General features: G+C 41.7%; 2 protein-coding genes across 2 annotated transcripts; both read right to left on the bottom strand.

Annotated features, from left to right (window-relative positions):
• Nucleotides 1-1,027: 1,027 nt before the first annotated feature.
• Nucleotides 1,028-2,111, bottom strand: LOC127357139 (hemoglobin embryonic subunit alpha). Its single transcript, XM_051389362.1, has 3 exons — nucleotides 1,971-2,111; nucleotides 1,417-1,624; nucleotides 1,028-1,238 (listed from the first exon to the last, which is right to left on the bottom strand). Exons 1-3 carry the CDS (start codon nucleotides 2,066-2,068, stop codon nucleotides 1,110-1,112), a joined length of 435 nt encoding a protein of 144 aa, XP_051245322.1. The 5' UTR covers nucleotides 2,069-2,111; the 3' UTR covers nucleotides 1,028-1,109.
• A 3,712-nt stretch (nucleotides 2,112-5,823) lies between these two features.
• Nucleotides 5,824-23,160, bottom strand: kank2 (KN motif and ankyrin repeat domains 2). Its single transcript, XM_051388269.1, has 13 exons — nucleotides 23,073-23,160; nucleotides 16,847-16,931; nucleotides 13,857-13,939; nucleotides 12,198-13,559; nucleotides 11,600-11,809; nucleotides 11,403-11,511; nucleotides 10,601-11,230; nucleotides 10,415-10,502; nucleotides 9,448-9,667; nucleotides 8,173-8,315; nucleotides 7,764-7,964; nucleotides 7,571-7,669; nucleotides 5,824-7,344 (listed from the first exon to the last, which is right to left on the bottom strand). Exons 3-13 carry the CDS (start codon nucleotides 13,891-13,893, stop codon nucleotides 7,288-7,290), a joined length of 3,156 nt encoding a protein of 1,051 aa, XP_051244229.1. The 5' UTR covers nucleotides 13,894-13,939; nucleotides 16,847-16,931; nucleotides 23,073-23,160; the 3' UTR covers nucleotides 5,824-7,287.
• Between the last annotated feature and the right edge of the window lie 201 nt (nucleotides 23,161-23,361).

Below are 23,361 nucleotides of genomic sequence, written 5' to 3'. Positions count from 1 at the left end.
CACAGGAAGTATAGACAGCAACACTATAGCACTGATGAAATGTGGCAACAGTGAACATTTCTTTAAAAAAGATTCTACCATCATCACGTAACATAAACAAAGTTCTTATTATATTATTGTTATTATCATTATAGAGGAAAATATGTCAGGTTGGTTACATTAATAGTTCCACAAATACATTGTTCATGATGTGGTATTTGGATCACCACTTGAACAGGTAAAAAAAAAAGTAGAATTTAAAAGAAAAGGTTCACAATTTATCAGGTTTACCATCCAAAGTCCAGTTTTTCTGTTTCAGGCTAATTCCTTGTGGTCTTCTGCTTTATTATCAATTGAATGCAGAAAGTTCAATATTTTATATAATAATAATAAGAAGAAGAAACACAAATTTTTTTTTTTTTTCAAGGCTGACAGTTGTCACATGACACTCATGAGTTGTTACATAGGGCCTATTTCATGTAACAAGGGACTAATGTCACATAGAAAGTTAATTTATCCAAATGTTCTAAGAAAAATGTTGATTTCACTAAAACATTGTATTTGAAATTTTTAAGATTTGCACAAAGTGACAACGTGTAACTATTTTATACTTTTTGTTTTCTAAAAATTATCACTACAGATGTTACAAATGCAACTAATGGTTATTTTTTATTATCGATGACTCTGCAAATTAGTGTGTAAATTACTCGATGAATCATTTAGACTATCAAATGTCAGAAAAAAGTGAGAAATGCCAATCAAAGCTTCCCAGGGTTCAAATGTCTTGTCAGACAAACAGTACTAAGATGTTAAATTTACAGTGACATAAAACAGAGAACATTGAAGAAGCTGGAATTACAGAATGTTTTTACCTAAAAAGTAACAATAATTCATTATCAAAACTAATCAATTAATCAACTAATTGTTGCAGCTGTAATGTTAAGTGTAAAACTTTACTGGATGTTTTAAAATTCTGTCTTGTAGTTGAGACTTTTGATCTACTCTCAAACGACACAAATCATCACAAACAAACCAGAAAAACAATTGCTTTGCATTTTTGCATTCATGCATTTATTGATCATCATGCAATGTAAGCTCATGCTGCAGTCTCCGTCATCTTCTCCTGCTGTTTATCGGTATTTCTCAGCCAGGGCCAGAGCCAGAGCAGCCAGGAACTTGTCCATAGCCACATGGACCTCAGGAGTGAAGTCAGTGGGGAACATGATGGCCATGACCACAAGGATGTTGTGGGAGAGAATCTGTCAAAAGAAGACAGTCACACAGATGTTACATTTGAGTTTTTAGCTGTCCAACACTTAATGATCAGTCCATACTCCAATTTTCATATGTATAGGCCAAAAGAAGAACAGCATTATCTACATTCAGTTAGAGGAACGCTTCATATCATATTATCTTTTAAAAACTTGAGCTCTGCACCTTGAAGTTAGCAGGGTCCACACGCAGAGTGAAGGCATGCAGCTCACTGAGGCTCAGAAGACCTCCTTTCAGGTCGTCGATTTTGGTCACAGCATCTGCAACTCCAGTCATCACAGTTATTCCGTGCTTCCTGGCTGAGGGAGAGGTGGGGCTCTGGTCCTTCCAGTGGGCGAAGTAAGTCTTGGTCTGCGGGTACACAGCCAGCATCCTGGGTAGAAAATAAAATAAAAAAACATTTATACATGGGTGAGTAGGTAAATAAATGAATCAATTAACGCTGGAGCATTTTATATCAGTCAGTATGTTCTTATCTTCGCCCCCCCTCGTGGCCTAATTGTTGAAAAACACGTGCTAAAGTGCCCTCTTGGGAGCCAAAACACGTGTTAAGTGCCCTCTATAGTGGTGAGGACGCGGTATATGTGCTCTTTTTTTTCTTTCTGCCCTTGCCCTTCAAAAAGTCTGTGCACGCCATTGTATACATGAGTGAGTAGGTATGTAAATGAATCAAGTCAAGTTGGAGCATTTTATATCAGTCAGTATGTTCTTATCTTTACCTGGCCAGAGCATCGGCGCCAATGTCCTCTGCCTTCCCGGACACTTTAGCCCAGAAGGTTCTGACTGCGTCCTTGTCCTTAGCTGTGAGACTGGTCATCTTGTCTGTTGATTGAGAGTTGCTCAATGCAGTGATGAGCCCAAACCGTGGGAGGTTTTTTATGCTTGAAACAGACAATGGGCACACCCGGGACCTCCTCCAAGATAGGCTGCGGGAGGTGGTCCAAGTGATGGGTCATAGTTTGTGCGAGATAAAAAACAAATTTCCTTTTTTCCTTCTTTCCTTTTTTCAAAATATTCAAACAGATTTGAAATAGGTTCTGCAATCAATTATATTAAAAGATGTGATTATAATTTGAAAACCTTCCAAAGGGATGACTAAATTTCGACTCATATTTTTGTGTTTCCTGCCAATACATAGCACACGTCTAAGGCTTATCTAACCTGCTACGCAGTGGCTGACAGCTGTGAGGGTGGATCCACTCAAAATAACAAATAGATAAGGTATCTTTCTAGTGTGTTGCTCAGCTGATATCTAGTTTAAAGTCATAAACTGCTGCCTTACACAACTGGAAATTGACAGTCAATTTATAACCAAATGAGCAGAGTAATTGTTTTAGGCTTTTTTAAGGCTTTTGGATGAGTTAAGAGCTAAATAAGGCCACATTTTCACAATGAAATGGTCTAATGGGACTACCATTTCACTTGCTATCTTGAGCAGAAACTAAAGCTAATATAAGAGAAGTGATCATTTAATTCTTTGAGACACACTGTAACACAACAAAACTTAAATGGACAGGTAACTGAGTGTACCCAAAATTAAGCATGTCCTAACCATCAATTATCTGTGCACCACTACCTTTAGCAAAAAAAACCCAGCAAAAGACAGTCAACCCCATTGTCAAACAGTTAAGGTTAAACTTGAAACATAAACAGGCACTTTCTTTTCTTACCTATTGTGTCCAATGGGCTATTTCCAGATGACTCTGCTTTCCAGTCATGGCTTAGGATGGGCCTTCAGTGTATAGTGTAAGAGAATATGACCACAATCCCATTTCCTCAGGTATTTGCAAGTGCATTTGGTCAAAAAGCAGTTTGTTGTTGGATTGAGGAACTTTTAGACTGGGATCCTCTTCCAGCATGGTCTGATATCTAGATTGTACAGTGCAATTCCAAGGGAAGCATCTCCTTCTTTGAACCATCTCAGGGAGCAATGGGGAGCTGATATTTCAAAAGCTGGGCAGTTTGCAATTGAATGGATCCATTCGACATATCATGTAGATTTTCCACAAGACCTGTGTTATGTGCAATTTAAGATAATTCACAGACTCCAACTTGCTAAAATGTTCCCAGGACTGGAATCAAAATGAAGCCACAACGAAGACTAATATTGTTACAGTTGAAATCTAACAAGCCACCATTGCATTCTCGATGGATAGAAAATGTTATGGGACATTTAAAACTGGAAGAACTTGAATACTCTGCAACTAAGAGGTTTTTCCAAGTTTGGAGGCCTTTTCTCTTTTACTTTGAATATAAATTTGCAGTTAAACAGTAGATGTTCCTCTGACCTCCACCTCTACTCACTTATATACCCATTACATTTGCTCACACTGATATAGTTGTATAATAATGTATTTTAGTTTACGTATTTGAGTTTCCAATACATTTTTATTTCATTTACTCATATATGTTTGATGCAATGTATACTTCGTTATGTTTGATATGTTGTCTTGACTCAATATACTGGAAGTTGGAAATTCAATCAACATATTCAAAAGTAAATAAAAGTGAAAGCTGAGTGGACCTTTTTTGCCTTGGTAGAATTAAAAACATCCAGCTGATTTTGGATTGGCTGGTAAGTGTCCTAAAATGCTATTATCTCAAACATAAGCACAGTATAGCATTGCTTACATTGGCGTGTTATCTTACAGACTCCTCCCAAAGGCAAGCAGCTGTCTGAGAAAATCAGCTGGTGTTATGACAAAGGAGGAACGCATACGGTTGTCCAAGGCCTGGTTGTTGCTGATAAGAGTACAATTTGCATACAGTGAGAAGACAATAAGGGACACAAACTTTAGAGTAGTTACCAGAGAACAAATGAGATATAACCTAACTGCTAGTGATTAGTGAATAAGTAAATCCTAATAATGTTTTATAGCTAATGATTAGTTAATGATTACTCAATCAAGATAGAGTGAGGAATGAATCAGGAACACTGGATTATAATTATTATTATTATGGATAATTAATGAATCATTAATAAGTAGTTCCCTAATAATTCCTAATGGAGGACTGTAGCTAACGAACTACTAATATTCCATTAGAAATTATTAGGGAACTAGATATCAACAATTCATCAATCATCAAGTTGTTCCTGATTCATTCCTCACTAAATTCTTCATTAAGTAAGCATTAACTAATCATTGGCTACCCTATAAAATTCTATTAGGAGTTACTCATTGACTAGTAATCCTGCAGGATGTACCGACTGTACTTTCTTGCAAGAGCTGCAACTTGTGAGGAGACATGAAATTGTTGTGCCACTTTTGATACATGGTCAGTGGCTGAGGCCTCTTGCATCTTACCTTGTTCCATTTAGGCCTGCATGGTGCTCCAGTTGGAGCTCAAGGTTGTTTTTTTGAAGATCTATTAAAAACGTGAATGTCTTTTAAGAAGATGGCAACTTTTCCACTGAAAGAGAAAAAGGATTTGTTTATCTGAATATGAGTGTGGAGGCATGATAGAACTTCAGCAAACACAGGTTAACAGTCAGCACAGTGCAGCAATGGGCTGGCAAGTTGTTAAAGAAGTCAATCAAAACAACTTACAACAGGTACGCAAGTAGGTAGGTAGGCAGACCGCAAGACGTATGACATTTGGGAATTCTCTGGCTTCACACGTTTTATACACTGTGAAAGGAAAATCATGAAGAGAAACCAGATCCCTTTTTGGGTATCTCTTCTTGTCACTCTGGTTTTAGTGACAGGTTTGTGTTTATACATCCATCAATGCCACCTTTTTTTGTGTATCTGGTGGCAGAGTTCATTGGGATCCTCTCTGGCACCACAGTGGGATTTGCCATGTTTTTCAGAGCCAGTGGACCAGATTCTATTCAAGAAGTTTCCCATTATAACACCTCTGTTACTGGCACTGACTTGAGCCAAATGGCTCAGCAACTTCTGGATATCCTCTTTAGCTGCATCCTGTCTCATGACAGGAACACGAATGACAGCAAAACACAGTAAAGACTCACACTGAGTTGAAATTTAACAAGGGCACATCAATTTGAAGGGAGACATGTAGAAACAACAGTTCACTGTGCAGAGGTGGTTTCTTCACAGCATGCGCAGCAGCTGTGACAGTATTTGTATATACACTACAGGAAGTAGCTATATAGGTCATTTGCATTGACAATGTAAAGCTATTCCTTATAGTTTCTTCCATTTTAGTATTCAACAGTGTTGTTATTAATTTACTATGCAATTGTATTAGATATTCAATTAGTAATTGCATACTGTATGATTATTTTCCACTTTGTTTCAGGAGAATTGTGTGGGAGTTTTGTTTGCTTAGCCTGTTTTGAGAGGGAATTGTATGTCGTAGAACTTTTTTAGAACTTTATTTAGTTGGAACTCCCGCTAGTGGGCTTTTCCTAACAAAGTATACCAAGTATATGAAAGACAGATTTACTAACTTCAATACTGTAAAAAAAACAAAAACAAATATAAAACATGATCTATGTTAATTTACGCATTGTTATTACAAGCAACATGACTTTATTAGGAACTGTTACCTTGTGTTACATTACTGATGCAACATGCAAACAAAGTAGTATTAAATAAACACAATAGAAACAGTGTGGTCCACATTTATTAATCAATTGAGAAACACAATCCATAATTTTACATAAACCTTCATAAAACATAAACTAAAGAGCTGTGCGATTACATAAAGTAGGTGTGAGCTTAAAAATTCTAAATGTATAAAAAGATAGATACTTAAATAAAAACTTGAGAGTTTATAAAAATTCAGTTGTTTAAAAGTGAATATGAAAGCTGTGAAAAAATCTTTAAAAAGTAATAGAAATTTTGACATCAATAGCCTATGCACTTTAGTTCAAGAAATTTGATTTTCGGCATATTAACTACCAGTTTATATTGATATATATTATTTTGATATTCACATCTTACATGGCACGTCCTTTAAAGACCCCAATCAGTCACTTTCTGGTTCCCTGACAAATCTTACTGACATGACCACAGTGGAGGTGGCTTCACCAGTGCTTTTAGTCATTTCTCAACAAAGTCTTGTTAAATCATATAAGCACAGAATATTACAAACACAAATACAGTCTAATCTTTCCCTAAAGCCATCCAAAATACCTTCATGTATAAAAAATACAAAGACCATAGTACCATAACCTTCAGAAAGTAATATTGACCTTATTTCTTCCTTCACACTGATGCTAGGCCTGTGTTAATATTATCACCACAATATACAGTGTCACAGAGCTGATAGGAGAGATCTTTGGGTTTATTTTAGGGAAATGTGGGTCAACAAATAAAATACATTTTTGTCCTCTGGTTAAAAAGGTGTAACAAGTTAACCATTACCTGGGAAATAAAAAAATCTTGATCCTTGGAGGTCCTGAATTAAGTCAGAATTTAAAAAATCAATATCAAAAATACTCTAGAGTAAATAAATCTTGTGTATAAATATTGATATTCTGTTGAAGTGGTGTTTTCTGTATTATATTTTTCTAGCACCAATGAACTAGTTGATGCAAGGACACTTATCCATGAGAGGGGTGGCTTTTGTTATTCCAAATGGCTGTGATGGTCACACACATAATGATGCTACGTTGTAAGAGCTATTGTACGTATTACAATGAAAACACATCACTCTATAAAGCAACTAATACGAGATTTGTATGGAATAAAACAACAAGTGTATAATAATGAACTGTAAATGTAATTTAGTGAACAGTTTTGACTTCTAAGTGCCACATGGCTGACAAGTGGATCATTGCAAGACTGGACTGACGGCTAAACAGCCACTAGATGTTCAGTTTGTACCACACAATAAATCCATGTTTTCAACCACCACTGTGTAAAAAAAAAAGCAATGGGTAACAAGGGTGCAAGCTGTCATGTAATCTGCACGTAATAATGTACTTATAGAGGGTGAAAAAAAACGCACACACAAACTCATTGTTTCTCTTAATTACACAAATGAAAAAAAAAAAATCACACTGGTATATGAGTAGTTGCTGTGAATTGGCTGTAGAGTTGCTGTCACCTGCAGAAGGAGCAGACTTTATTTTGTTTCTCCGGCAGGAGGAGACGAACCCAAGAGAGGAGACTTTGGTGAAACCTAGAGACAGTTGAAAGACAGCTTACATCTTTAGCTGAGTATACTGCAGATGACTGATTATACAGAGGGGATGTTTTTATTGCATTTGAACTGTAGACTTGGTTTAGAACACATAAAGTTGTAGAAAAAAATACAGCTAATGTGGGTAATTAAAGGAGAATCCCAAGTTCAGATATATTTATGCTTATACCATACAGCTTAACATCACATTTGTCAAAGTACTCACAGGGGAAGGAGGCTTTGCAAAGTTGAGGTGAGCGTACAGAAGCACAGCAATGTCATTCTGGCTGGCCTCCAGGGCAATGGACAGAGCAGTGCTGCCATCCTGTGAAAAATGAGAAGATGATGGCACAATGATGGGTTTGGACAGAAAAAAAACAAAGGAGAGACGGAGAAAGAAAGGAGGGAAATGTGCTTACATTATCGGTGAGAGTGGCATCACAGCCCGGCACAGACAGTAGCTGACGCACAATGTCCACATGACCGTGTTCGCAGGCACACATAAGTGCTGTGGAGCCGTCGTCATCACGGATGTTGACCTGTGCCCCACAGGACAACAGCGCCCGCACCATGTCCCCTCGACCGTGGCTCACCGCTAGCATCAGCGCTGTCTGACCGGCCTACAAACACACATTATTTAAAATCTTTTAGAAATGCATTTGTTTACATGCTTTATCATACATCTGCTGACAAACTCTACAGTGTGATTAGGCACATTAGTGGCAGAGTTTTGAAAAGCAAATGTAGTCTCTCTGTAAGTGAAGTTCTGGGATGGATTTAATTGTGGGTGGAGGTGCAGTAAAATCTAATGAACAGTAGAGGGCGCACCTGGCTGGCCTTGGCATTGACATCCCCTGTGCGCAGCAGCTGCAGGACGGTTTGAAGGTCGCAGTCAGAGTGGAAGGCAGCCAGAGCTGTCAGCATGATCGCTGTGTAGCCCGCCTTGTTCTGCTTGTCAGCATTGCAGAGGCCTGTCAGTTATATAGGGCAATCAGTGTGACAGGTGATACAAGAGCAGCACAAACAATGAGAGGGATGCATGACATGTTGGAAACGGGAATTTTTAAAGACTGTGTGATAATCAAACCTAATGACTGAATACAGGAAAACCCTTAAACATCTGACTCATAGGGATGAAAAGGAGTTCAAAAGGACCAGTGTGTGAGATATAGCAATGAAGTTACAGATCATAACCAGCTGATCATCACTCGCATTGGCATTTGACGACTTCAGACTGACAGGCTGTGAACTAGGAGAAATTATGGTGGCCACAAAACTTGCAAAAAACATGAAAGGCCCATAGATTGTATAATTAACAATGGATGTAGACTCTGTGACGTAACCCATAGGTTTATGAAGGGCCATTGAGAAGCTCAGGGAGGTCAGCACTTGCCACCACCATCTTGACAGCCTTGACTCCTGGTTAATCTATAAATGTGCAAATACATGAAACATGGGTGGAGCTGAGCCGAGTTGAATGAAGCCTGGTTACTGAAAACAGGACACATTGTCACTCAAGCATCCACCTGTCACTCAAAGCGTCTGTGTCCTTCACTTTAGGCCATAATATCATTTAAATGGTTGAGTTATATAAAATAAAATTCCTGTACAGTTGTTGGAAATGGGAAAATTCACTATAGAGACCAAAACTATTTTTGTACTAGGCTGTAACGTTGAGCATTTAATATGGGGCCTTATGGAGATGCACACAGCCTCAAGGGGCCATTTGATGAACTGCAGTTTTTGTTACTTCTGTGTTGGCTTCATTTGCCAGCCACAGAGGTTGCTGCTTGAAAAGACCTTATCTACAGACAGTGTTTGGTTTGTCCATTCTGGGCTACTGTAGAAAATAAAATAAAAAAATATAATAAAAATAAAAATAAAAACAAAAACAATTGTTATTCTGAGGTGATTATACACTAAACAAAACATACCTTTGAATATTATATTCCATTTCTGCCAATAGATCCTCCTAAATGTTAACCACTGGACCTTTTACAAATGTGATTTTGAATTGCTTTAGTTAATATCCTTAACTTATGTCCATATCACCCACACACCCAAAATCACGCACATACATACACATATACACACACAACTCACCTGTGTCCAGCAGAAGTTTCACCACGGGGAAGTTGGAGTGGGAGACGGTGTAGTGAAGTGCTGTATTTCCATTGCCATCTGCCATATTGATTACAAACTCCAACAACTGAGGGGAGATGGAGGCGAATGTGCTCATATAGGCCTTGACAACCGCCACGTCCGCTGCTTTGTGACAGGACACACGCAGCCACTCCTGCAGCACGGTGGTGTAGGCTGCCCTCTGAGATTAGACACAATGAGGACGGTTGGAGACAGAACCACACTTGACAGACTGTTGGAGACAGCTTACAGGCATGCAGACAGAACATGATAAGTATATCATAATCAAAGAACAAGAAAAGGGTTAGTCGGAATCCAAAACTCTATTGTTTTTTGCTCTTCCAGTTCTTAAAAAAATTAACGTAAAGAAAATTGGGTCAATTCTCACCAAAAAAAACTTTTTCTCGTTCTCTTTAAGGGCCCATTGTATAACAAAAGCTTAATCTATGTTTTTGTGACTAATTCAAACATTTAGAGATACAATGCACATCTTATAGAAACCTAAGAAATTTCAGGACAGAGCACATGATATTCTGAAACCAGTGAACCAGTGTGTAGGATTTAGTGGCATCTAGCAGTGTAGATGCTGGGCTACTGTAGAAACATGGCGGACTCTGTAGAAGAGGACCCGTTCACTCTGTAGGTTAAAATGGATCATTCTAATGTAAGAAAAACACAACAATTCATATTTTCAGGTGATTATACCCTAATGAAAACATACCTATGAATATAATATTCTATGTCCGCTAATAGAGCCTTCTAAATGTTACACACTGGACTATCAATACATTTTTGAGGAGCTGTGTTTCTGCTTGTTGTTGTCTGTGTTGTCACTTTTAAAACAGGATACTCCTGAATTTCCTGGGAAGCAGTATTAATACTGAGTGGATTATCCTGTTTAAATAAAGTGAACTAAATGAACACCTACTGCTCCTTGTTGGCTGAAGGCATTGGGTTCCCCCAGGGCTTTCTGTAGGGTATGAAGCGCTGACATCAGGCTGTCACTCAGCTCCAGTCTGAGACAGACAAGGAGAGAATATCAGTCACTGATGCTCATACACAGGCTTGGTACATTACTACTATATAAGTCTTTGTTAAGCACATGTATATTTACCTGACTTGTTTTGCTGATGCTGTGGCAGTATCATTTGCAATGCTTTCAGCTGCTGGCTTTAACTCTGACTGGCTGGAGAGGGCAGTTGTTTCTGACTGGACGGTGTATTGCTGCTGGGTAATCTCAGTGGTTTTAGTGACACACAGCGATGAAGAACAGGTAACTGAGGACTTTGAGGAGCTTTGTTCAGGAGTGGATTCAGTGCTTGATGATGTAGAGGTGATCTCCTGGGTGACTGTGTGTTTTTCTGATGACTGGTTGACAGTCTCTTTAGAGGCAGAAACGTTTGCTGGACATGGAGGAGCTATAGTGGCTGGTGGCTGTGAGGCACAATTTTGCACAACAGTGTCCCTTGCTGGTGACCGGGGTGCTTTTTCTGGCGGTCTTCTGTCTACAGTTGCAGACTGGTTGGGACTCTGCTGCGAGTCTGGAATGACGACTGGTAGTTTGACGGCAGTCTGTTGAGGTACACTGTTGCTATCTGGAGGCTGGGAAGCTCTGGTATGGGTTATTTGCTGGTGCAGGGCCATTGACTCTGGTAGTTTTTCTCTGGCTTCATGATATTCACTGGAGTCACTCCCCTCATCTGAGCTCTCACTGCTGCTATCGTCTGATGATGTGGACTCATAGCTGCAAGACAAGAAACACGTTTCATCGTCTAATAGCTCATGCTTGTTTTATCACTTTACGTAGGCATTTCTACTTTATAACTGTACAGGACAAACAGTATACCCTTGGTTAGAAAAGACTCGGACGTTCAGTGGATGAAAATGACTAATTAGTGGTCTGCAATGACACTTACCCTCCATTCACTCCAATGAACTGTAGGTTTTTCTTTGTGGAGGGAGAACCTGGTTCGCCTTCTGCTTTCCGCTTCATAATGGATCTCAGAGAAGACTGTGGAGATGAGGCTGGAAAAGATACCAATCACAATAAATACAGCAGGAACATTTAGAATGATGGTCAAGGGATGTTTTGAATAGAGTTTAGACCAGTTACCTGTTTTAGGGCCTTCTTGTGACTGGACAGCCTCTGTGGATGTATGCAGGTGCGCTTCTCCTTCTTTAGAATGCAACAAACCAATCTGGTTACCCGATGTGTCTACAGCGATGACAGGAGTAGCTACAGGTACCGAAGTGGATAACTCGCTCTTTAGGACATCGCGCACCTGCTTGGAACTGACTGCAATCGGCAACTCAACAGGAGCATCTGTGAGACAGAAAGACGGCTTCAACTTTTCAGCCTTAACTAATCAAATATATAGTGAAGGAATTAAATGAAATAAACTTCTTTATCCAACATTTCTGTCAGTTCACTAGTTACACTTCTATACTACAATCTAATGCAACCCAATTAATAGACAATGCAATACGTCCTGGTTTTATAACCTTACATTTTTGTTTCAGAGAAGTGCTGATTCAGCTATGTAGTATGTTTTCAGGCAGCAGTTAGTAGTGCTATTGTATTAGTCTTGAGGAGTGTTTGATATCAAACATTATATGCTTCACAAGGGCTGTTGCATTGGTCTATATTAGACTGTCTAGGTAAGGATAATACATTTGTGCCCTTGGTCATAAACTACCAGATGAATCCAGACCTTCAGCTTGTCCTCTTTGGTGGCCCTCCACGACTCCACCAGGTGGCTGAAGGGAGGGAGAGCTGCAGGTTTCTGCCCGGAGAAGCGTGCCCACCTCCACCACAGTAGGCTGCTCCAGTGTGTACACCTGGATTCCCACAGTTCTCTGTTCCCTCTGCTGGGGCAGCTGTGTGAAGCTGACCAGAGTGTGCAGGTTGCAGCCTTGTGGCTCCTGCCAGCCCATGCTGGTAGCCATGACTGGATGCTCAGCCTGAGGGGCATTTTGAACTGCTGCAACCTGCTGCTGTGCAGTCTGCAGTTCTTGCATCGTTCTCTTTAGCTGGCCCTCAAGCTGACCCACTTGATTCTTAAGAGCTTCTGTCTCTGGCAGCAGCCCCAGATCCTCTTCCCGAACCCCAACTCCCACCTGACAACTTCCCCTCAAGTCCTCTGGTCCCACTCCGATGGTGCGCACTTCCCGCTTTGCATCTGGTCGCGCTCCACCCACAATCACTGTGTCCTCAATCTCACACCCTGAGTCTTGCTTGGTGCCCTCCGGTGTGGTGGGAGACAGTGGCCCTGTTGGCTTGTTGCTGCTCTTGGCTCCATTGGTCACCTCTTCTTCAGGGATGTCAATGTAGAGCTCTCCTCTGGGACGACTTCGGCTGAAACCAAGAGTATGGCCCAGGAACTTCTGGCTCTTCAGCTGTACACTGAGCTGCCGTTTCTCTTCCTGCAGCACAGAGATTTTGACCTGCAGTACAGGGATGGTCTTCACCTGCTCCTCAAGCTCCCTTATCTTCCTGAGGGCCGTAGCCATCTGCTCCCTGACATGCTGCAGGTGGGCTGGTGTTGGAGTCACTGGAGTGGACAGGCCAGAACTTAATGGGGTGAAGGATCCACCTCCACCATGGGCTCTGTTGAAGCTGTGTGCACTGCTGATAGAGGTGTTAGAGCCTGCTACACTGCTGTGCATGCTGCCCAAGTTCGAGAATCTCCGCCCCTCTTTCTCCTCCTCCAGCTTCCTACGTGCATCCAGCAGTGTCTTCTCCACCCGGGCAGTGCTGAAGCTGGGCCTCTGCGACGTGTGATAGCCTGGGGCACAGTAGGAGAAGGACGAGTGCCGGCTGTCCATGCTGGCATTGGAGCACAGAGACTCTGTGGAGGTCCACCAGGAACCGGTATAGCCATAGCCACGGGGCAGGGAGCCATAGCGTGGCCGACGTTGGATAGGCACCTTCTTGATAGTGTTTCCCTTCTCTATGTCGTTAACATATTTGAGGAAGTCTAGGTCCAGACGGTAGCCATAGGGGGTCTCCACTGAGTAGGGCGCCTCCTGTTCTTTGCCATGCAGGGAAGAGGGAGCAGGTGGGTTGAGTTTCCCTGAGGGGGAAGGAAATCAACTTTAAACAAGCGGAAATCTGCGTCTAATCTTGGGCTCAGACTTTAGAAAATAGTATTAACTTTGGGCTACAGTGCATTTATGAAACAATCAGCAAATTAGGTACAAAGTGGAATGGCACAGTTACTATACCCTGACCTCGTAAAGTGGCTGGATAGTATAACTGTTAAATTACTTAGATGTTGTCTGACAGTTTAAATTCTAACAAAAATAATTATTTATCTTAAAACAACATCATTATTATTAAGAGCAATATTAAAAATAAATAAAAGCTGCACCTGGGAAGCCGGGGTCCATATGCAGCACTTGAGCCATAATGAGCCTGTGGCGGCTATTCAAACTGACACCCACTAACTCTCACCTGTGGAGAAACAGACACATGTTGAATTTATAAATGAACATACCAAATATTTTTTTAAACATAACAAAAGTTGCTTCTTATTCCAAGACTAACAAGACTGGGGTTAATGCAATAATACATGATTGTGGATACTCACCTGACATGATCAGTGTTTATCTGGTGTTTATGTGGTGTTTATATGGTTAGCATACCAGCAATAAATTATCGCTCTTTTTGACCGCATTGTTCTTTTTGTGAGATGGTCAGAAATAGTTTTACGGTTTCTTTCACTACTTCACCCTTCTGCCTCCCTTTCTAATTTTATACGTTCATTTTTAAGAGCATAGTGGGTCACAGTCGATTGTGTGTTTGTTTCTGTTCTTAGCATTCAGAGAAGAGGAGTTACAGGGGAAAGTTTCCTGGCAGCTAATTCCAGGACAGAGGTTTGAGACTGCCAGTTACAACCTTATTAGGAATCATCTGTGCACGCTAACTTCGCCTCTCAATTTAGGGTTTACAGACACTCTGCTCTTTCTCTCCCACTTTCACCACATCTTCTCACCCCTGTTTCTTCTCTATTCCTCCTCTTTTTAAGTTTTTCTGATGCTTTTCTCCCCCTCTCAACGTCAGCTGACGATCAGGAGGTTTCAGCTGGTCACTGTCTCTCCCATTCCCTCCACATTAACTTGTTCATTACTTCAACACAGAAGGCATAGTGAATTGCTGAGAACTTCAATGCATTTTTCATACCAGAGGTAATGCATTTTGACTTTATAAACAAAAGATTGTACTATTTCCTCCCACAGAGAGAAACACGATGCCAGCAATGACATGGAGTCCACAACACCAATGCCTCTGAGTTTGTGTCTGCTTGGAAAAGATTAACTTTCTAGGTCATCACTTTGTGGGAACTGAGGATGTAATGTTTAAGCCATCCACAGTATTAACCAGTTGAACATCATTATATTTCTGCAAGGAGCTAAGATGTTTTTTAGGGCATATTCAGTTCACTTCACTTTAAGGCTGGTTTTCTGTTTCTTCAGCAAGAACTAAGTCTCTCTTCTTTAAGTCGATCTCTCTCACTCTCACACTCACTCTCACACTCTCTCTCTCTCTCTCTCTCTCTCTCTCTCTTATCTTGTGACCCTAGTCAGTGCTTGCTCGTTTGTGAAAAGTAGGGCACTTGGAAACACTGACAAACTTGACTTGGTATTTTTGAAGTCCTGTAGTCAGTTTAATGTCTTGGTGCGATTCCCCTTATCTGTGCCCCTTCATCACCCTCTCATACCATGATAGCCACACACTATGACGCATGGAAATACTGTATGCATGCATGCAAAGCTGACAGAATGCATCGACAGTAAGCCAACTATATTTTAGCATACAATTAAGGAATTTAGCGGCTGTCCTAGAAGTCAATTTCTAGATTTTCTTTTATTAAATTTGTAGAGAAAAAAAGAAGAAAGGGAGCACAATACAAATACAAATACAGAAAACAAAGACCCTGAGAACAAAGACAAAAGCTCTCTTTCATCACAGTTAAAAGTGAGTCACATCAAATGTGAGTGTTGTTTATCTCCAGTGTGGAATGACGGTGTCAGATTGATTATATGCTGCATGTTGTACAGTGCGGTCTTGGTATGACTACATGTGTGAGAAAGTGAGAACAGGACAGAGAAGAGGGGAGTGGTTGGTAGAGTGCGAGCATGTGTGCATGTGTGTGAGAAACTGAGAGTGTATGTGTACAGGAGGGTGGAGGACAGCACTGACAGGGGACAGTTGATGAGATATAATTAGAATCTGCAGTTTAGCGACCAAACATCCCAGCCCAGTAGACGAGACGGCTGACACTGTCCACTTGATTCCTCTTTGAATCCCACAATGCGGTTTTCTTTTCCTTTGAATCATATCTGCGCACACAAACTCATACTACTCTCCGCTTCTCCTTCTCCGGGTGCCATTCCTCCAACATCACCCCCTCAAAATGCCCACGCCACCAGGCCTCCACATCTGCTTCTCCAACAGTGGCTCATTGGGTGTTTCAGATGTGTTAGCATGTGTGTATGTACTCCCCTTGTGTGTGTGTATGTGTGTGGCTGGGGTAGAGTGGTTGACCTTCCTCCCTCTCTCGGCTCTCAAACAGAGTTCCTTTGAGATGACATCTGAACAGAAACCAGTGTGCGCCCTTCCCCAGCACCACATTACCATTCTTTAGTCGACTTTCCCTGGCTGGTTTCATCCAGGACAAATGCCTTGCCCCCATTACACCCCCTATCTCACCATACAGTTGTATACCATACTAACGGAAGTTAACATCGCCTAGTCTACACCCTCCATCCCCTGCTATTAAGATTAAGACAACCCTCGGGGGGTAAGATGCAGGTCATCCAGCACAAATTACACGTCTGTGGTATGTCCTGTAAGATGTCACGAGAATAAATCCATTATACTGTAGCTTCTTTGACCTCTTGCAGCAACCAGTGCAACACTTTTGTTTCTGTACACGCAAGTCAGCTTCAGGTTTATTCATTTACAACCAGACTCTTGCATGCTAGTATCTGGAGGATTCAAAACTGGATTTGATTTATAGCATGTATAAAGATTCTTGTGTCTTAGGTGTATCATAGGCTTCAGACCACCCTGAAAAGTAATTTAAGATGCCAGGCTTCATTTCGAGGTTAGCTCTCCCAAGTTTATCAAACTCATTGCTTCCATTCATTGAGTCACCTTATTATTATTGCCATTACAAAGGATTAGAGCCCAGTATTGCTAAGTCAGAAATACCACTGTTCCCACCACCCAGAAAAGATCTTTATGGATTTTTCCACTGCCTTACTGACTCTCTCAGCCTTCTGTGATTATTATTCTGCTCAAGCTTGGGAATGGTTTGTGAATTAGGAAAAGAGGGATTTATTTTCCGCTTCATACCAGATGCTTGCGCTGCAAGGACGGGATCTCTCCTCCCCAGGCTCCTTGCTCTCCCTTCCTTTCCTTGCACTCTTACAGTCAGCACCTGTGGGAAACAAGATTAAAGGAAACTTGAACTTTGGTGGTCAAGGCTGATTGTAGCAGTTTGTTGCCCAGAAAAAAGTAAATCACATGAAAATAAAAGGAAACATCTAGACAAGTTGTCATCATGGGATGTCAGTAAAACTCCATTAAAAGGTGCGTTGCTCCATTGACACTGAGATGAAAACAGACTTATGACAAAAGGGTGGCCCCCACAAGACTATAAACACAAGTTGCAAAGCCAGAAAAAACATTCAAAAACATTCCAGTGGTTTTGACTGACATGCCGGATGTGAACAATATACCCCCATGAAATGCCGTTCACTCTCTGGAAGCCTGATCCATGCAAAGCTGCTCTCCCAGCTTTCTAGAAATACTTTCCCCCACCCCATTCCTCTCTCCAATTCAAGGCTCTCTAATCAATTCAAGGCTGGGAGCCTCTCTGACATGTGATTGGGCAATGTTTTCTGTTATCTTGCCTCTGTGACTAACACTCCCAAATCCACTGGTACACACACCCTCCAGTTTTTGTGGGAGCAACCCTCATCTGCACAGATCACCTTTAAAGACTTAAAGCCAGGCTGATATCATGAGCCTTATAATGTGTTCCCTTCATGGACAACACAGGCTTGAACCATGCGCTGTAACTACTGCGTGCATGTCCACCAGATAAGCTGCATGATTGAGTGTGTCTGCTGATTCTCACACTTTGGACCTGGCTGCTCAGAGTCAAGCTGCTGTGTACTGTAATTGCGGTCGACATTTTGTCAGAGGGTCTCGCAGCCCAAAAAACACTGATGGCTGGCCTTTGCATAATATCATAACAAGTCTTGCTGTTGTTCAGTCCATTGTTTCATATTGTTGTCATGCCAATACCGCAGAGGGTGGAGGGGTAGGGGGAGAAACAGACCTTTTAGACTGGAATGACAGCCAAATCACAAAGAGCCATTCATTCAGCCTCTACTTCCACAGCTGGTTCTAATATAAAGCGAGGAGGGGCATCTCAGAGAGAGAGAGAGAGAGAGAGAGAGAGAGAGAGAGAGAGAGAGAGAGAGAGAGAGAGAGAGAGAGAGAGAGATACAGAGAGAGAGAGACAGAGAGAAATAGTGTGTGTATGAGTGTGTGGCAAGGAAATTTGCCTCAAAACAAACAAACAGTTGATGAAGTGCTATTATGGACCCACACGCTGACGGACACTGGAAATACAAGAAGCAGGACTAAGTGATTGATATCTAGATCTAGACCCAAAAATGGCTGGCTATCTGTGCTGCTAATTGTGTACAACACAATATTATTAATGCATCCCTACCTGATTATAGAAACGTATATATAAATGCTAAAAACTACTGTCATAGGACAGGATTAAAGACAGTAAACTATGTGGAGCATTTAGTTATAACCCTGTGTGCAGATGGCAAATACTTGTGTATGACAAATACTAGACTTTACAGGAGACAACTTGAACTCCCATCGACTCCCACACAGCACAGATGAAAACATGCAGATCCCCCAACACACCAACACTGTATGAGGCCCGAAGACTCCTACAGTTCAACAAACACAGCTGTAGCTTTTAAGTTGATTTATTCAGGTAAGGGCACTGATGATATGAAAGCCAAGTGATTTAGCTGTTTTTAAGATGTCTGTCTTCTGGATGATAAATCTGACAGTGTGATGATAAATTTCTGATTTAAGTAGCAACATTTAGACAAAATGCACCTTTTTTCTAGCATAGTAAGGCTTTGCCAGGACATGTGCCACTCTCGTCATACCGAGCTAATTGATGTGGCAAAGCACAGACAATATGTTGCAATAGTCTGAGGTCTGATGAAGAAAGGGTTACAGGAAAGGGAGCTCCATCTTTCTATTCCCAAAGGATCCAGAAACAACCCAGTCACTTCCTCCCAGCCCAGGGGAAAGAGTAACAAGAAGGAGGAGAGCGTAAATGAGGAAAAAAAAGAGAACGGGGGCAAGAAATAGAGAAAGCAGAGGAGAGCAGTACAGTATGTGAGGGAGGGTGGGAGAAAAAGAGTGGGAATCTAAGGAAAGAAAGGCAAAACTGTAAAAGGAGGGCGGAGAAAAAAGAAATGCTGCTCAGAGTTCTAGATGGAAACTTCTCGAATGAGAAGACTATGACTGCTCTCAGATTTGGACTCCACCAGTATGAATCACAGACAATCCTGCTGCTGACACCAGAATGTAGTCTGCTGATGTAAACCCAGTAGGAACATCAGAGAGATCACACAGAAGACTGCAAGAACTCCTCACAATGAGTATATAAAGTTTCAAAGGACCTTTCCTCATAATCTTAAATGGCTCCGCCTAGAAGATTACCATCATTTGTGCATTCCACTCCTAAAAATAGGCCGACAATAGAATCCACATACAATCCTTACGAGAAGTTGCACTTTGTTTAACTAAAAAAAAAGTTGATTGTTGTTCAGAGGTTTTTTTTATTCTGAGTAACCGGCCACAGAGACCTGAATATAGACATGCAGAAGAGTTTTAAATGTTACATAAAGATCACAACAGGAGACACAGTTGTTGATCTATCTACTAAGACTTCTTTGTCCTCCTCCTCACCCTGCAGCACAGATGGCTTCATTCAGCCAACTGCTCCCGAATGAATAATAAATCAGAAAAAATTATAACAAATCTCTTCCCTGAACAGCTAAAGAATCCTAAATGTAGAAGCAACAACAGCCATTTGTCACCAAGCATAAAGTGGCTGAACAGTGTACGTCACTGCTTGTCAGACAGGGCCCTTGCCATGCGTAACGAGGCCAGATGATCTCATATCAACATGGCAATACAGTGTACTCTTGTACTGCTGGCAGACATATGGTTTTTGACTAATTTGGGCTTTAAACTCAGGACAGTGAAATCATAACCGAATGAGACCTCGCCTTCAGGACTCTCTGCCCTTCACAAAAAGCCCTGTTTTTTACATTAAGGAGTGGTGGTATGGAGGAGCAGACGACGCTGGGCTGAGCAGTCTGTTGCTGGCTAGAGTCCGGCGAAGGGGAGGGGCCGGCCAGCTCCCATTACTCCTGGAACAGGAGCAGAGTAAACACCCGCCAGTCTGCTATTGGTCATTGTGCTGACCTCCAACAGGAAACTGAGCAAGGGTGGGGCTGAGCAGCAAGGATCGGCACCGGGAAAAAAAAGGCTATTTGGGAGAAAATTCCTGTGCAGTTGTGGAGGTGGGGATTAAGAATGATGCAGAGCAGGGGGCCAGAGTGCTGCACTGTTTTGAGGAAACTGTGGGGTCTGGAGGGGAGGAAGACGAAGTCCAGACGGCAGTAAGACGGGTGGTGGGGAGCCGGTCAGAGCAGCGTTGGGGTTAAAAGCTCAGGTCAGCGTGTGTTGTGGTACCAAGCGGACGGCACATCAGAGCAGAGGAAGTAATCTTACTGCAGCGGTGATGTAGTTAAAGTGGTTCCCTCTCAGGGATCTTATCAATTACTTCCTGATTCAATGAGATCTGCTGATCAAAAGACTCTGGGGACATAGAGACAACAAAACAGGCCAGGAAACAGGCCAGGAAATCCATAAAACTGACTGTTTCAACCTGTTTGTGTGCTTTACTGGACAGACAGTCCATCTTGCTTTTCTGCGTGATTAATGTATTAAAAAGAGATCAAGACTGATTATTCAAGCAGATAATGAATTACTGTCCCTAGTACCTCAAAAGCCAGATTAGACCATATGTCCACTGAAAACATTACTATACTGGTTGCCCCATTTAATATAGTTAAGTAGGAGTATTAACCCTCAACGTCTTGACCAAATGAGGCTGATAGTACGTCTGCAATATAGGGCCTTATGTTTATAAACTAATCAACCTTAATATAACTAAGAACTTTGGGTTTAATCATCATATTCATGTGATGATGATCAAAAGACATATTTATAGGCTACTTTGAAGCGTCGAAAATGTGAAACATTTGCTTATTTCAAGTGATGGAAATGATAACTAATGCTGTGTATTGATTTAACAGAACAGATAATTCATCATGAAGTACAACTTCTCAGAATAGTTAATCAGTGATGGACCCTAGACAGGGGCAGACAGTCTCACGCAGGTTCAGGGTGTAATTTCATTATCCCCGCTAAACCATTTAAATGCCCGGCGTGTGGCCCAGTGTGCAAATGGGGTTTATAACCCTGCATTCCACCACAGCACCCCTGGGTCCAAATGCTGTAATGAGACAATCGCATTCCAACTCGGTAAAAAAAAACCTGCTGAAGGAAATTCCAGCTGCTGACAAACCTGAGCTGAGATTCCCAAACTGCAGAGTGGGGGGCTCCCAGGGGTCTCTGATGGGATTCTAGGGGGTCCCCAGACAAATGGGGAAGAGTCAGTTTTCACAATTTTTTCCACTGACACTCACTCGCTAAAAAAAAATATATTCAGTTGTCTTTTTGTAAGGGAAACATGGCTCTAAGCAAGTCCTGCACAAAAAAATCCAACCTCCATGAAGCTTAGAATTTATTGTTGAATCTTATTTTATCCAATTCACCATTCATCATTATGAGTAAACGAAATATTAAACTACACCCTGGAGCCACAGACCACCAACCTGCCCATGTAAAGACATGAATGACGGGACAGAGCCCATCAGAGTGCCATGCAGCTGCTACAATCTTTGGCTATTCACTGGTAGGTGATTTAATACGGCCAGCAGCCCGTTACACAACAGCAGGACAGTGGTGTATTGTATGATGCAGTGTAACAGGCTGATGACTACACCCCCACATCCTGCCAAGTTCTGCATGTCCTTCATCAAAACAACATCTGATGTGTTTACTGATGAATCTGGACAGTCTGTCACACATATCATGAGTCATCCTGGCACATAAAGTTCATTATTAAACAAACAATCCTCCAAATTAAAGTAATATATATATATATTCAGGGAGAAAACATTCATTTGTGCATTTTGCCTAATAAGGCAATTAACCTGAACCCAATTAATTTGTTTATTAAGGGTACCCAACAAGGGTTATCAGTTTAGTAAGTACCCCTTGTAGCTTTTGCATTATCTGAAAAAAGCACAAATAGGCCTACAGTTAATTAAAGTTTAGGGTTGTTTTAGCTCCTCCTGACATACAACTCCATCAGCACTCATCCATCTTCCACTCACCAGCTACAGGCAGCTAGAAGAGCACATTTGAGGGCAAGAAGCGGCAACAGAAAGCTGATGAACATCTGGAAGTAATGAAAACTTCCAGAATGCACGGGCCCACCCTCTCCCCTGAGCCTTCAGCCTTCACTGAGCTTTTCGTTTTTTAATAAAAATCCGAAAATGGTTTAAATTGTCGCGACAGATCGTGCGTGAAGCATGGGAGAAAAGTTTCACAATGAAAGGCGAAGAGAAACACACACCCAAATGAGTTGCTCGTTCAGAAATGACACGAAGGGAAAAGACTTGGCAATGCAGCATACTGTAGACTCTGAGCTGGCTGCAACACTGACACTCCTGATTTAAGTAATTAAGACAAAAGTTGAGGCCGCCTGGCCGCCTGGCCGCCTGGTAACCCCCCCCCGAGCCCTCTGCGAGAATAACAATACACACTGTACATGATGCATTAAACAGGGACTCTGTATAGAAAACGCACAGCTTTTGCAGTTTCCCTGTATTATTATAGGAGCAAACCAAACTAGGGTCACTGAACAGTAACACTTCAGTTTAATCGATTCACTGTTAGTTCATAAAGAAATATGATTATTATTATGATATTATAGAGATTTTAGGTTAACGGCGCTCCTCGCCGCCGTGCAGCGTGATTTAGCCTCCAGTGATGCTCTGAACAAAAAGACACGCACCGGAGGAGCGAGCTCAGTTACACAGTCCTCCAGAGGTAAACAAACACTGGTGTTAAATGATGAAACCTAATGAGTCCGTACAGCAGATGGTAATATAAAGAGAATATAAGGGGTGGTTTTGGAGGATAAAGGACCCGTTACTTCGCAGAGAGAGGACCGGGGGAATGGGCAGGACCGACGCTTCACAAAAGAAGTCACACTCACAAGAAGGCACCTCGTCTGAAGCGCTTTAAAATACAATTAGACAAACAAAAAAAAGACCCAGATACTGTTTGCACACACACAGGAAAGGGTAACTTAATTTGCTGTTCTTACCTGCCCTCTGGAAATCCGTTCAGCCGCCTCGGCCCAGGAGCGCTCACTGTCAGAGACAAAAACACCGCAGCCAAGATGCTCCGCGCCCCCTCCCGCTCCTCTTAAAGGGCCAGCAGCCACCAGGCCAAAGCAGGGACCTCCATCATCTTTACAAGGGTCTTTATTCATCTAAAAAGACCTTCATTTGCCCCTAAGGATCCATGCTTCTACGTGGATCTACAACAAAAGGCACTTCGAGGAAATCCAAGCACCTCCTTCAGCCTTCAGTAATTTTAAAGGCCGGTAAATG

This window comes from Dicentrarchus labrax, unplaced genomic scaffold (assembly GCF_905237075.1).
Source record: "Dicentrarchus labrax unplaced genomic scaffold, dlabrax2021, whole genome shotgun sequence".
Lineage (NCBI taxonomy): Eukaryota > Metazoa > Chordata > Actinopteri > Moronidae > Dicentrarchus > Dicentrarchus labrax.
The sequence above is the reverse complement of the archived record's forward strand: the minus strand, read 5'-3'. Positions and strand labels throughout refer to the sequence as shown.